Consider the following 15,848-nt stretch of genomic DNA (forward strand, 5'->3'; position numbering starts at 1 on the left):
TTCACTTTACACCATGTTTAATAAATCCGCCCTATTGTGTTTTTCTTCCATACTGGATTCAGAAATCCACACAGTGTGAACAAACCCTACCAGGAGAGGTGAGAAATGCATAGACAGATCTGCCGTCAGTATGAATGGCACATAACTATACATGAAATGAAGTGATTGTGGGTAATGGCGGAACACACCAACACCAGGCTTGTTAGTCAGGCCTAACATTTGCCAAAAAGCCTGAAAAACATGTCTCAAATGTAAAAAAAAAAAAAAAAAAGTACTCTCATGTCACAAAAGGTATCCCTAGCCCCAGTATAGGGCAAGGATAGGGAACCTTCGGCTCTCCAGCTGTTGCAAAACTACAATTCCCATCATGCCTGGACAGCCAAAGCTTCGCTTTGGCTGTCCAGGCATGATGGGAATTGTAGTTTTGCAACAGCTGGAGGGCCGAAGGTTCCCCATCCCTTGTATAGGGAATAACTATAGTGGGAGGGACTGACTGCTTGTGCATAGCCAGTGCTCTCTTCATTCTCTATGGCTGCCTATGTGCACTTTCAGGATCAGGATCTGCTAGTCATCCCCTAGCCACAAGATAACTTTGTGAAATGAGAATGTACCCTTATGTGTATGTAACATGTGACATCAAGTATCGGTCAAAATCCTGATGTTTACAAGGTACAATGTAACAGATGACGTCTCCGCTTCATCCCCGGCACGTCCAATAGGGAGCTGCGATGGGACGATCGGTACGCTGCACTAAAATACAATACAACATCACGGTTCACTAGAGTTAGAGCTGCATGTGTAACAGTGAATGCTGAAGAGTGTGGAGCTAGCTCCTCCTTGTGGCGACTTTAGGGAAGAACAATCAAGGTTTCCCTGCTGGACTGAACACTCCAACAGGAAAGTATTTGACGTGCGTCGGCCATTGAGAAGCCACCTGGAAAAACTTAACATCGCTGAAGAGCCGTCCGTCAACTGTGACTGAAAGACAAAAGGAACGAGAGGACATGAAATGCAATGCAAAAGGCAAGTATTGTAAAGCAAGGGCTAGGTGAAAAAAATGGTACAGAAGCTACTGGGAGCGCGTCATAGCACTGAACCTAGCAGGACTGGACTTTCTCTATTTTGGCACAAGAGGGTAATCTGTAAAATACCGTATTTCCCGTATATAAGGAGACTGGGCGTATAAGACGACCCCTGCCTTTTAAGCAGATTGTCAGTGGTTTGCCTTATGCGCCGGAAAGTGTTAACCCCTGCTGTGGTCAGGCAGGGGTTAACTGCAGCTAAATTAAAAAAACAAACAAAAAAAACAACAACACCATTTAACTCACCTGGGGCCCGTTTCCTGCTTTGGCGCGCCTTCCGTACCGTTTGGGGTGTAGGCAGTGTGACATACACTACCTGCGCCTTAGATTGCCGAACCTCTCCCGATGAGACGCTCGGCTGCCCGGGAGAGGTTCGGCTAACTCAGTCTCCGGTAGTGTATTTCACACTGCCTGAACGGTAAGGGAGGTGCATCTCTGTTGGAAACAGGCCCCAGGTGAGTTAAATGTTGTCGCCCCATACGGTGGGGATGCAGGCCATTTTTGAGCCCCCACCGTATAAGGCGACTGTACGGCTAGGTTCCCACTGCGTTTGTTTTTCATCCGTTTTTTTGCAAAAAAATGGATGAAAAAAAAAACAGATGCATTTGTGTCCATCCGTTTTGATCCGTTTTTCCATTGTAAGAAAAAAAACGGATCCGTTTTTTTTTTGACGGACACAAAAATGTAGCTGACACTACTTTGGGGTAGAATTAGGCCTAGAGAACCAGATCTGTGTCTGCCGCTTACTAACATTGAAGGATTATTCCCATACAAACTAACATAGTCAAATATTTTTGCAAAACAAAAAGGTCTCGATATGCTCCTCTCTCCAGCATGTTGTTGACTGTACTTTCTATAAGCAGCAGCCCTTACAATCGATCTGCAGAAAAAGGGATTCTATGTAATCTATATACACTACACTGATTAGCGTAGACTAGTAGAGCAAAAAGAGTAATGTAAAAAAAAAAATTAAAAAAATTTACAAACATGTTTGGTATATTCCAAAGTGCAAAATTGCTGATTTTGTGTCACATCAAATCCACAAAAATTGTAATAAAAAGTGATCAAAAAGTTGCAAACAAGGTACCGATAGAAGACCATAGCAAATAGATTTTTTTTCTGGTTTGGATAAATTATAGTCTGTCATTGGAAAGTAAAATTAGTGGCGCAAAAAATAAGGGGTCATGTGGGGGGGAAAAAATGCAAGCGCTATGGCTTTTTTAAAATGAACGCGCAAAAATTAAAATTGGCTCGGCCCTTAAAGGGTTAAATAGAAGTAACTTCTATAAGAAGTCTATTTAAAACCAGTAGATTTTAAAGTACTTTTCTTTGCCAGACTACTCCTTTAATGCAACCCAGCCTTATAATTTTGCTAAACGTTTCTAAGAATCTAATTTGATAATCCAACCAATAAGGCTCTATATATTTTTTGGAAATCTGTCCTTTTCTGTCCCACGAATGACTGGCTTCTATTCGTATGCACAATGCACTAGCTTACCTCGTAGCATTGTTTGTTGCTGTCGAGCAGAACAAATAAGTCTCGTGATTCCTTCTATTATCTGACTTTTGGCATCAGTTTCTTTTTCCTTTGGTTTCTTACTAAGGAAAATTGTTGGCACTGAAATAAAAAATAATGAAAAAAAGCTATGTAAATATAGAGAACCCACTGCCAAATCTCCAACTAATCTGCTATAATAAGTGCACACAGCAAAGCAGCCAACATGATTCAAATAGATAGAGATGCATTGAAATAGAACAATCTGCATGGCAGAGACTCGGGGCTGGGCAGTGTGCCCATCTACTGCTTTAGCGTCCATCACACAATCCAGCTCAATGTGCTATTTTGTCAAGGGAGAAAAAAGCAAATACTTGCTCCCACCACCATTTCCCTAGATCCAGTCAAGTTTTGGGGTGGGCACATGAAATGTTAGCTAAGCCAATCATTGGTCGCAGTTGTGTCCCGCCTCAGGTGATTGGCTAAGCACCTGCCGACCCCGTGTTATGAGACCGACTCCAGGAACCAGGTGGTGGGAGTGGGGGAGGTAAGTATGTGCTTTTTTAAATACAACCCCCCCCCCCCCCCCCCCCCCCCCCCCACACACACACGGCTCAGTATAGTAAATTAAAAGTTAGAATATCCCTTTAAAGCATTACTGGCATTTTCATTAACTTTTCAGACGTGTCAAAGGTTACTGATCACACCTGGTCTCACTCCCGAGACCAGCTGCGATCCTGAAGTGCAGCCAGGAGCATTGGCACCAGAGTGCTCCTCTACCCGGCTGGCAGAATATCCAACTTGATTGCACCCTAGACTATAACAAAGCAAATACGTCAGATCTGCATCTGGGCAGAGATATATGCTGCCATGCGATCAGTAACTTCTGATAAAGCAGTAATGCTTTTAAGTCGATGGGGTCTTTCATGTCGCCCTTTGAAATCCGGCGCGACTGTATTTTGCTGTTCTGCTCCCGTTACAAAAAAAAACAGAGAAAAAAATGGTGCTGTTGAAAACACAGTCTTAGGCTAGATCCACATGTCTTTTGTTCGCTCCATGAAGTACAGATAGTGAATACCTGTATTGGAGTGTCTCCCTGCACAGCATGATGTATTAATATCATGCTGGGAGAGGGGAAACTGTTTGAATATTTGCGCCGTGCAATCATTTTAACAGTTTTCCCACTCCCTGCATGATATCAATACATCATGCTGTGCAGAGAGACACTTCAGTACAGGGACTTACCATGTGTGCTTTAAGCAGCAAACACGGGATGTGTGAATCCAGTCTAACACATTAGTAAGTCTTTACTTTACCTTTACTTTACACTGCTGATAGAAAGCAGAATTCTCAAGGGTGTCACTCACCCTTCTTGTTTCGTGACTCAGTAGTTACCACACTCAGACTCATACTGCCCGGTGGTGTATCCGGTCCTGGCAAACGTGACACAACCACAGAGCGGAAGATACTACGTAGCGTGTTCTTCCCTCCTCCTTCCCTCTCTTTTCTCCGGTCACAAGTTAGCCAGTAATCTACCTGCAACCCTAAAGCATCTGGCGTGGTCCTACATGAAGAAAAGCATCAGTCAGATCAGGCTTACTTTATAACTGTACACATCTACAATAAGGCAGCTCGAGAAGCAAAAATACATAAAAATATTAGCTGATAAACTATAACACACTGGATTAGGTCAGGCTTAAAGGGGTTATCCAGGATTAGAAAAACAAAGCTGCTTTCTTCTGAAAACAGCGCCACAGCTATCCTCAGCTTGTGTGTGGTATTACAACTCAGCTCTATTCACCTCAATGGAACGGGGCTGCAATACCTCACACAACCTGAGGACAGGAGTGGGGCTGTTTTTTGGATAAGAGCAGTCGTATTTTTCTAAGCCTGGATAACCTCTTTACATTGCAATTTTTTCCCCCTTTTATGTTATCTTTCACCTTCTGAAAAGTCATAATGTTTTGTGCCATGAGGGCTTGTTTTTTATGGGACCAGTTGTACTTTTTAAAGCAGTTGTGCAGGAAAGAGAAGACGGCTTTCCATTTCTCTGGAGTAAACCTTACAAGATGAGAGGGGGCACGTGTGTATGTCCTGATCTTTTGCTGATTTCACTGTGAAGTAAAAACTACATATTTACAACAACCTTTTTATTTTTCCATGTACGGGCTCTTGTCTTGCAGGGGCTCTTTGCCTTCATAATAAAAATGCAAAGCTTTTTTATTGCTTACAATTCACTGTAATACTAAGTATACTTTCAAAAGGCATCTATGCTTGACTCCCAAGCTTGCTGCCTATCCAGTCAATAGATGGCCTTACAATGGAGCTTGTCTTCTGTAGCGAGCCAAAGAGTAAAGCACAGAACTGTGATCTAGTCATCATTGGGGGTCTGAACACTTGGGGAGAGATTTATCAAACATGGTGGAAAGTGAAACTGCCTCAGTTGCCCCTAGCAACCAATCAGATTCCACCTTTCATTCCTCACAAGACTCTTCAGAAAATGAAAAGCGGAATCTGATTGGTTGCTAGGGGCAAAAATCTCCCCCTTGGACTTTTGACATGTCTCTGACATTCAAAGGGAAAAACACATTACCCTGCATTTCCTTGGAGACTGGCACTTAAAGATGGAGAAGATGGCGGTGTTGCTGAACCATCACGAAGCACCCCGGCTGATGAAGGCGGAGAAGTAGAAGGGAGGCCGACACCAAGAGAAACAGAATCCTCTGCGTCTGTAGGGAAACAAACACAGGGGGGTTAGAGAAGCGGAGAAGGATCCTGTGTACAGGACAGAGAAGAGGGATACTAGTTAGGATTGAAGGGGTTTGTGCACATAAGGGAGCTCTTCTTCCTCACATACCAGTATTTGGGGGGGACGTCTCCACCAGTCCGACCTTCACCACCTGCAGGGGGACATGAGGGCCATGAGAGGAAGGAGACCCCAGAGGAGAAATGACAAGGGCGGAACGGGGAGAAAAGGAAAAACATCTCAATAGATGGGGACGAGAAGTATTCATATTGCTAATATCACCTCATGTCTCTAAAGGGAACTCATCATTTTATTTTTTACATTTTTTATTTTTATTATATTTATGATATTCATACATAAAAATATCTGGAAATCCTCCAGTATTCGCACCCGTCACCAGAACACCCACAATAATCTGACACTTCCTGTTTTCGGCAGCTCGCCTGTTGGCTTTGCTATGACACTGGGACAGTAGAAGCGGGGCCTTACATGACAGCTCTAATATACCGCTGAAGGCCTAGACAAGGCAGGCCAACAAGACTAGACACATACAAGAAAGCCCCCTCCTCCAATATAAAAAGTTTATGAAAAACTCACCCCAATAAATGGTATAAACTTCTGATATGAATCATCCTCCTGACTGAGAAAGGAGAAAGACGTCATTGACTACACCACATTAGGATTAGATCCCTATCTTTATATTTACATTACAGAAATCCATTATAGGGATGGAATTGGAAAGAATGATCTCAAGCCAAGATCAATGGACCAGACCCATTTGAAAAATTGGCCCTTACAATGCGATGGAGGCCTTTCTCAATCATGAGGCCCCCATCGCATTGTAAGGACCAAAACGCGTTGGATTTAACCAACACTATTGTTGTTACATTACTTCGGCAAGGCCTGAGATCTACTACAGTGGGAAGAAGCTCTCTTTTATCCGGATATTTATCTGTCACCTGCACCAATTCTTGAGAGGGGTTTGGTCCGTTCTTTTCATTTGTATGTCCCACAAGGCGTGTGGTGTCCCCAGAGCTGCAGCGGTGACCTTCCTATTACATGGGCACAATAGTGTTGTGCCTATTGCCCATCCCAGGTGAGTGGTTACTTGCTTACCCACCCTGTGTCCCTGTGCCATTCTTACAATACTACACCAGAAGGTGCACCAGTGTCTATTTTTCTGTTTCAATAAGGATGAAAGGAATACTATGTAGAAAATTCATTTATAATATCCCCAATTTGCTTTGATTTGTATGGAATAAAATACGCATGAAAACTATTTCCATATGGGTCATAACCAGGCTTCAATATCTCTTAGGACGGGTCTCTGATATGAGATAATTGAGGAGGGGTCTGTCACCTATGCCAGAGCTGTGGTACATCGGTAAGAGGAGCTAGAAGCAGACAGCGCTGTACGTTGTGTAGTGGCCGTACTGGGTTACTGCAGCTCAGCTCCCACTGAAGTGAATTATCAGCTTTCGTCTCTCTTCACTGTACATGTGAATGCTGGGTTTCTCTAAAAAAAAAAAATCCCTCCACCCAAAGCAATAGCTATGGCATAGAGCGTGAACACTCACAGTTTATGTTTGCAGGTTAACATGGCTTCTGCAATGGGTAACTGCTGGGAGTTGCTGGCTCCATTCACATACTGCATGATACGCCCAATGATGTCGAATGATGGCTCTGCAATGAGGAAAAAACTGTGAAATGCTGTTAATTTTAGATTTTAATAATTTCTTATCTATATTTCAGTCTGAGCTCTGCAAATGGTGAGCGATAGAATTTAAAATTCAGAGTGCAATTTATTAAAGGGGTACTCAAGCAAATTTCTTTTAAAATCAAGTGGTGCCAGAGATTTGTAATTTACTATTAAAAAATCTCCAGGCTTCCAGTACTTATCAGCTGCTGTATGTACTGCAGGACGTAGGACTGGAAAGCAGTAAAGGTTTTCTGTGGGAATTTGCTACGGCTCTGGACAGTTCCTGACATGGACAGAGGTGGCAGCAGAGAGCACCGTGTCAGACTGGAAAGAATACACCACTTCCTGCAGGACATACAGCAGCTGATAAGTACTGGAAGAATTGAGATTTTTTTTTAATAGAAGTAAATTAAGAATCTTTGGCACTTTCAAGCACCAGATGGTCTGAAAGTTTTTTTTTTGTGAACCATCCCTTTATTAGCCATCATTTGCACATCTACTATTACACGGGGAGATGGACAGCTGTCCGCAGATTCTTGTCAAAACAAGAACTACTAACTGAAGAGCGAGGGTTTGCTTGTTCATGGACTGATCGCCGGCTCTATTACATAGGGCAATATCTACCTGACTGGGCTAATAAATCACTCCATGTAATTCAGAATAGTGTCTGTGGCCCTTTCCTAATGTCTATAAAAGTAATAGAAAGAACTATGTACATATGTAGCAACCTGTCCATTCATTCTGTATCTGGAGGCCCCCAGACATAATTGGGTGGTGAAATCACCATATCGAACGTAGATAGATAAGCCATAAATGTGTTTGATAGGAGTAACCCCTTAAATGGGTTATCCCAAGATTAAGAGCTCTCTCTATCCACAGAACATTTGTAAAATTTTCCTTAAAGTGTCACTGTCCTTAATTTATTTTATTTTATTAAATCAATATAACAGGCGATTTTAAGAAACTTTGTCATTGGGTTTATTAGCCGAAAAATGCTATTTTGTAATGAAAAGGCAGTTTGAAGCTCTCTCCCCCTGTCTTCATGGTTTTCTATGGAGAGGGGAGGGGTTTAGGGAGATGAGGCACCAAAACAGGACAACAAACAGTTAATTTACAGCTACATCACCGGGCTATCTCCTCTGAAGTCAGCACTGACCTCTAAATACGGCTTTTACACAGCTCCCACTGTGTAATCTTTTGTTCTCTGTTCTCTGCTGGTGACTAATCTCCCTCCTCCCCTCTCCATACGTTACACAGGGCATGACTGATGTAAAAGAGTCGAGATTTCCTGATAATGAGCAGTGAATGAGAGGGGGGGGGGGGGGGGTCTGGGGAAAGGCTTTTTAAGTGCAGATAATGGCATATTTGCCTAATAAACCCAATTACACAGTTTCTTAAAATCGCCTGGACTATTGATTGCTGCAAAAAAAAAGATTTTAACGACAATGACACTTTAAGTAACTAGAGAAGCAGCTGCCAATCCATTCACTGTCTATAGGACTCCCAAACATGGCAGAGTTCAGTGCACAGTAATGTCTGGACATCCCATACAGAATGAATGGAGCAACTAGCACCAAGCACGCTGCTTCTCCATACACTAGGGGGATAATCCCAGCAATCGGACCTCCACTGATCCCCTAGTTATTCCCTACAGCTATAATCTTGGGATAACCCCTGTAAGGTAACCAGTTAAAGCTCCATATAGTAAAGCTCCAGTCTGGTAGACTCTATAAAGAGATTAATTCCAGGAACATAACCGGCCTTTCTGATATCTTGTGGACAGTAAGAAATCTGAAGATATTGCAGAACCTTTCACTTACCCAAAGACGGAACCTCGGATTTACTGAACAGCTCTCTCCAAGAAGAGTCAAAGAACAAGGATGCATAGCGGGAATCCAAAGATGATACATATTTACATACAGGATGAGACCCTGCAAGAAAAAGGCACAAAAACATCAAAGTATATACACATCAATGTAAAGGCCAGGAGAGACATGCTATGTAATAGAAACACAAGGCTCAAAAGCTCAAAGCTGTATACAGTGGTAGTATAGTGATATGGATGTGGATATACCTGACATGATATAAATATACTCACCTAGTGGAACTAAAAGGAAGCGTAAGTACCCCAACCAGTCAGGGGTGCGGCCGGCTAGGTTTGTAACATATGCTCCAAGCAGAAAGCTGAGAAAGGTATGGCCTCCGACACATACAACTTTCAACGGACGAGGCGGTCCGGGTGCCATATGACAGCTGCAAAAACACAGATATAAAACACATATGGGACTTTTTTTTATTTAAAATTTCTTCATTGAATGGGTGGCCCCTCTGCTGCTACCAATAGCTAAGGTGGAGAACTGGTCCTGGCACAGTCACATATGGCTAGTGCTGCTGCATGCAGATACGGAGCCTCCTCCTATGTCTAATTAACATATGTTAGTATTAGAATAGACATTACATTTAAAGGGGTTGTCCAGCGAAAAATTTTTTCTTTCAAATCAACTAAAATCAGAAAGTTATATAGATTTGTAATTTATTTCTATTAAAAAATCTCAAGACTTCCAGTATTTATCAGCTGCTGTACGTCCTGCAGAAAATGATGTTTTATTTTCAGTCTGACACAGTGCTCACTACTGACATCTCTGGCCGAGACAGGAACTCTCTCGGTTTTCATTGAATCCCTATAGAAAACGTCTTCTGCTCTGGACAAGTCCTGTCTCGGCCAGAGATGTCAGTAGAGAGCCCTGTGTCAGACTGAAAATAAAACAACATTTCCTGCATGACATACAGCAGCTAATAAGTATGGGAAGATTCAGATTTTTTAATAGAAGTAAATTACAAATCTATATAACTTTCTGACACTAGTTGATTTGAAAGAAAAAGATTTTCGCTGGACAACCCCTTTAACCCCTAGACGACCCAGGACGTAGGGTTACGTCATGGAAGTCTGTCCCCAGACGACCCTGGATGTAACCCAACGTCCTGGGTGTTTCTCCGGCTATGAAGCGCGCTCCGGAGCGGAGCGCACTTCACAGCAGGTGGGGGCCGGCTGCAGTGAGCAGCCCGGGACCTCACCGGTAATGACACGCTGCAGCGATCGCGCTGCCGCGTGTCATTAACCCCTTAAACGCCACGGGGGTGACTGCGGGGGTCCCGATCGTTGAAACGGACCACCGGAGGTCTCTTACCTGCCTCCGTGCGGTCCGATCGGCGATCTGCTGCACTAAGCCTGCACAGGCAGGCTCAATGAGCAGATCGCCGATTACACTGATCAATGCTATGCCTATGGCATAGCAATGGTCAGTGTAAAAATCCAAGTAGTGAATGTAGAAGTCCCCCAAAGGGACTTCAAATGTGTAAAAAAAAAAAAAAAAAAAAGTTCAAAACACTATTACACTACCCCAAAACCCCTCCCCCAATAAAAGTTGAAATCACCCCCCTTTCCCATAATATAAATAAAACATAAAAATAAATAAATAGATAAACATATAATATACCATAGCGTGCGTAATTGTCCAATCTATTAAAATATAACAAGCGTCATTGCAAACGGCGAACGGCGTACACGAAAAGAGGGGAAAAAGTGCGCAGATTACCGATTTTATGTTACATTATATATTAAAAAAAATCAATAAAAAGTGATCAAAACGTCCGATCTTCACAAATATGGTATTAATAACTAGAGATCATGGTGGAAAAAATTACACCGCATACAGCCCCGTAGGTGAAAAAATAAAACCGTTATAAGTGTCACAATAGGCCCATTTTATTAATATTTAATTGCCAAAAAAAAGGATTTCATAAAAAAATATATATATAACATTAGAGAATCTGTGTAACCTGCATATGGTTGTGTTCGGACTGACCTATAGAATAATAGTATCATGTCGCTGTTACCATATAGTGCATTACGTAGACACAGGAACCCCCCAAATGTTACCATATTGCATTCTTTTTAGCGATTTCACCAATTTATATCTTCATAAATAATATATTTGGGATTCCGTCATACATGTTATGGTAAAATGAAAGACGCCATTACACAGTACAACTATTCCTGTAAAAAACAAGCACTTACATGGCCTTGTAGATAAAAAACTGAGAGTGCTAGAGCTCTTAGAAGGGGAGGAGGGAAAAACGGAAACACTAAGATCAAAATTTGCGCGGTCAACTGGGTCATTTTGGGCCTGGTCCTCAAAGGGTTAAGGAAGCTGTGTCACCAGTGCTGCGACTGGGCACAGTGTAGCAGAGTCAGGGGTGATAATTGACAATCACTGCTCGCTCTGCTACATCACTAGTGACACAGGCAGCTTCCCCAAGTGTAATGTCTATTCTGATACCAACATGTATTACACCAGGGGAGGCTCAGTTTTCCATGGGAACAATTCTAAGCATAGGTATTTGATTTTTGTATGCACCATGACAACTTGCTAAGGGCAAAATGGATAAGAAACTAGTACATGAAAAACATATAAGTCAAATGGAAAAATGATTAACCACATTTTATTGGTTATTTTACACTAACAAAGGATTGGGGGGAGTACAGTGTCTCCTTAAGGAGACTGACAAAGTGATGTCTGGTGCTTTACCAGCCGTGCACAGCTCCATGAGAAAAAAAAGATGCAAAGTAGCTCATTGCCAGCAGGGGACAAACTTAATCTACAGTGCCACCTACTGGAGAGAGATTGCCTTACAATCAATGCCTGATGGTGCTGGAATACCACACAAACTGCGGACAGGTGCCGTTTCTGGAATAAAACAGCTGTTTTTTTAACCCTGAAAATCCCTTTAAAGAGCCTCAGAATATAAATGGGGATACCGGTAATATGCCAGGCCATAATCTACTACTAGTCTACTAAAAGGGCAGACTAGTGGTCAATCTTCTATGTTTCTACTACAGAGGGGTTTCTAGCTTGGTTTATAACCCCCAATCATGTACTGTAAGGGGATCTGCTTCCAGTAGGTGGCACTGAGTAAATATAGCTCTAACTATGGTAGAAGTCAATGTTATGTTATGAAACTGTAGAGTTCAACCCACTGTAATATGATGTATACAGGAGCTATTGCTGTTATAGTGGAGCTGTGACTACATTAAAGTTCTACCATCATAGATACTTATTTCCCCATCCACAGGATAGGGAATAAAAGTCTGATCATGGAGGGAGGTCCGACAGCTGAGAACCTCTATGATCTTAAGAAAAGGGCGCCATAAAGTTACCCTGAATGGAGGTGCAGTGTGCAGATTAGACAGCTGCTCCATTCATTGTGTATGGGAGAACCACGTGGCCACTTTGGCGCTCCCATAGACAATAAAGGGAATAGCAGTCAAGTCTGTGCACTTTAGTCCCCTACAGAGTACCATTCGGAAGCTCTGTTCTCGAGATCATTGGCGTCCCCAGCAGTAGGACCCCCTGGTCTAATACTCATCAGGTGCGGATCACCGTCAGCAGCTGACACTCACTGTAAAGACTTATGTTGATCATAGTTTCAAAAGTTGTAAAAAAGTTTGGAAAAATAAATGAATAACAATAATGATCACACACAGTATAGGTATATACTCACTGCCTCTGTATTCTAGTAAGTATCGCAGCTAGGGCGCATTGTACATCGGAAGAACATGTTATACATACACATGGCTTATGCTGCTGCTGAAAAAGACTCGAGATAAACTGTAACACAAAGAGAAGTACAATGAGAAAAACTAAATAGAAATACAATATACAATACAAAACACCCACACATGCACAGGTTCAGTGAATAAGCTAAAGGTGCCCATACACTGTACAGAGGATAAAGGCTCCCATACACTGTACAGAGGATAAAGGCACCCATACACTGTACAGAGGATAAAGGTGCCCATACACTGTACAGAGGATAAAGGCTCCCATACACTGTACAGAGGATAAAGGCGCCCATACACTGTACAGAGGATAAAGGTGCCCATACACTGTACAGAGGGTATAAAGGTGCCCATACACTGTACAGAGGGTAAAGGTGCCCATACACTGTACAGAGGGTAAAGGTGCCCATACACTGTACAGAGGATAAAGGTGCCCATACACTGTACAGAGGATAAAGGTGCCCATACACTGTACAGAGGGTAAAGGTGCCCATAAGCATAGATTGGATGATTTATATGTGGGTGTATCACCTGTCCTTGCCAATCGGAGGTATGCACAAAGAAAATAGTTTCGGGAAGAGACTGATCGGAGAGGTTTTGGTTTAGCTGGTCTAGTAAGATCTTTCTTGGAATCTGAGAAATAACGACAGAAATGATCAGGGTCAGACAATGCAAGACAACAAAAAAGGTATCATAGAAACAACCAGCACATGGAGTAACGTTGTGATACCTGGGAGACCTGCCCCGTGTCCCCTGTCCTGTCACTCTCTGTACTCTGGGTTCTCTCGGACATTCCTTTGCTAGAGGGCCGTTCTTTCACAGAGACGCTCCTTTTACTCTGAGGTGTCACACTTAAAATGAGAAACCACATTCAATATTATGAACGCCATAGGATTAAAGGTGTACACAATCACTGTTAGGGTAGGTTCACATTACGGAATCTGCGCTGAGAAGTTCCAGCGGATTCTGTCACTCGTACCGTTCTATGACCAGGCCGATTCCGCTTTCCTCCAAAAGAACTGACGTGTCAATTCTTTTGGCGGAACGCAGAATCGGACCGACCATAGGATGGTGTCTAAGGAGCCGGCGGTACAAGTGAGGGAATCCATCAGAACTTATCCGCGTGGATTCCGTAGTCTGAACCTACAGAAAGTATCATCTTACCTGGGACTTTTCACAGATTTAGATTTTTCAGGAACTGAGAAGGTGATGGATTCGGATAGTGTGTCTAGGTCTTGTGAGATATCCAAAGACACGTCCTGTAACGGGAGGCAAGAAATAAAGAGACCATTCCTTGTTACAAAGGCTTTATATACATCAAGTATAGAACAGTCAAATCTTAATGGAATAAAATAAAAGGAAAACAATCTATTATCTAATATTACAAAATAAAGATGTATAACTGGTCTGAAGGTTGACTGATTTGCTATATTTCCTAAGCAAGCTATAAACATGAATAGCCAGCTCGGCTGAGCATTGGTGTGTTCTCAGTGGAGAGGCCGTACTAGGCAAGGATCCGTCTGTATACTCTCTCTAGTACAGGACCTTCACGAGGTGGATGGTGCATGTGTCTCTTTCCTCATATTATCCTCTGAGCAGGTCTGGACAACCCAATCCGCTGCCCAAAAGACGGTACACGCTCCTGCCCCGTAGAATAAAGCCTAAGGAGATTCAGGCAAAAATCCTGAACAATACAGAAGTCCGACACTGGTATAATTTCCGTTGTTCTGTTCTTATAAAGCAGAAAAACTGAAAACCCAAATGCAGGATTTAAAGAGGTACTCCAGCGAAAATCTTTTTCTTTCAAATCAACTGGTGTCAGAAAGTTATATAGATTTGTAATTTACTTCTATTAAAAAATCTCAAGTCTTCCCATACTTATTTTCAGTCTGACACAGTGCTCTCTGCTGACATCTCTGGCTGAGACAGGAACTCAGTTTTCTGTGAATCCCCATAGAAAACCTCTCCTGCTCTGGACAGAGGTGGCAGCAGAGAGCACTATTTCAGACTGAAAATTAAACATTTCCTGCAGGACATACAGCAGCTAATAAGTACTGGAAGTCTTGAGATTTTTTAATAGAAGTAATATACAAATCTATATAACTTTCTGACACCAGTTGATTTGAAAGAAAAAGATTTTCGCTGGACAACCCCTTTAATAGTCAGTCAATAAACATATAAAGGCATATGGGAATATATGAAACTGGAATATTTATTGCTGTTTAACCCCTTCATGACCAAGGTCATTGATGCCCGAACATCCAGGTCAAACTAATGCAATGTTCCTCCCTGCCTTCTAAGAGCCATAGCGCTTTTATTTTTCCACCTACATGGCTGGTTGGGGTGTTATTTTTTTGCAACATGGTCGTTTTTTTTTTTTTTTATCATATCGGTGTAAAAGAAAATTTTTGATTGTTTTTTTTTTTTTCTGATATAATTTAAAAAAAAATCAGCAATCCTGTTTCCCCCCCCCCCCCATTTACACCATTGACTGTGCAGGAACAATAATGTTATATTTTAATAGATCGGACAATTCTTCACGCTACGATATGCATGTTTATTTTACATATTTTTATTTTTAGAATGGACAAGGAGGTATTTTAGACTTTTATTGAGGGGGGTTTATAAAAGGATTTTAACATGTTAAACATGCAATCATTAGATTGCATATACTGATCTATGCTTTGCCATAGCATAGCACAGATCAGTACTATCAGCAATCTGTGTATAGAGCCTGCCTGACAGCAGACTCTATGCACAGATCGCCCATCCGACAGGACGGTGGTAAGTGTCTTATTCTCGCCGTCGGTACAAGTGATTGGGACCCCCACGGCCCCGATCAGTCAGTGACAGGTGCTTAACCTGTCAATGACTTCCTTAAATGGTATGTTCGTTAAAGGGGTTGTCCGGCGATAAAAAATTATTCACAGAATAACACACATTACAAAGTTATACAACTTTGTAATGTATGTTATGTCTGTGAATGGCCCCCTTCCCCGTGTCCCACCACCCCCACCCGTGTACCCGGAAGTGTGGTGCGCTATACATTACCTGTCACGTGCCGACCACGGTCTCCGATCCTCAGCAGTGACGTCTTCTTCGTGAGTCCGGCGGATCTTCCCGAGTGCCGGCCGTCCTCTGCAGCGTCATCCGAAGCTCAGCCGCGATTGGCTGAGCATAACTATGCTCAGCCAATCGCGGCTGAG

The 15,848-nt window shown here is 42.5% G+C and overlaps 1 protein-coding gene across 1 annotated transcript in view; it reads right to left on the reverse strand.

The window, feature by feature from the left end:
- Nucleotides 1–431: 431 nt before the first annotated feature.
- PACS1 (phosphofurin acidic cluster sorting protein 1) overlaps nt 432–15,848 on the reverse strand; it is a 29,789-nt gene continuing 14,372 nt past the window's right edge. Inside the window, exons 12-24 of the mRNA XM_069965257.1 lie at nt 13,807–13,901; nt 13,373–13,493; nt 13,174–13,275; nt 12,585–12,691; nt 9,121–9,275; nt 8,843–8,953; nt 6,901–7,006; nt 5,921–5,963; nt 5,435–5,477; nt 5,171–5,306; nt 3,945–4,141; nt 2,581–2,700; nt 432–978 (exon numbers count right to left, since the gene is read on the reverse strand). Of these exons, the coding sequence (XP_069821358.1) occupies nt 863–978; nt 2,581–2,700; nt 3,945–4,141; nt 5,171–5,306; nt 5,435–5,477; nt 5,921–5,963; nt 6,901–7,006; nt 8,843–8,953; nt 9,121–9,275; nt 12,585–12,691; nt 13,174–13,275; nt 13,373–13,493; nt 13,807–13,901 (1,452 nt within the window). The 3' untranslated portion in view covers nt 432–862. The remainder of the gene's footprint in view (nt 979–2,580; nt 2,701–3,944; nt 4,142–5,170; nt 5,307–5,434; nt 5,478–5,920; nt 5,964–6,900; nt 7,007–8,842; nt 8,954–9,120; nt 9,276–12,584; nt 12,692–13,173; nt 13,276–13,372; nt 13,494–13,806; nt 13,902–15,848) is intronic.

This window comes from Dendropsophus ebraccatus, chromosome 4 (genome assembly GCF_027789765.1).
Source record: "Dendropsophus ebraccatus isolate aDenEbr1 chromosome 4, aDenEbr1.pat, whole genome shotgun sequence".
In the NCBI taxonomy this organism is placed as follows: Eukaryota; Metazoa; Chordata; class Amphibia; order Anura; family Hylidae; genus Dendropsophus; species Dendropsophus ebraccatus.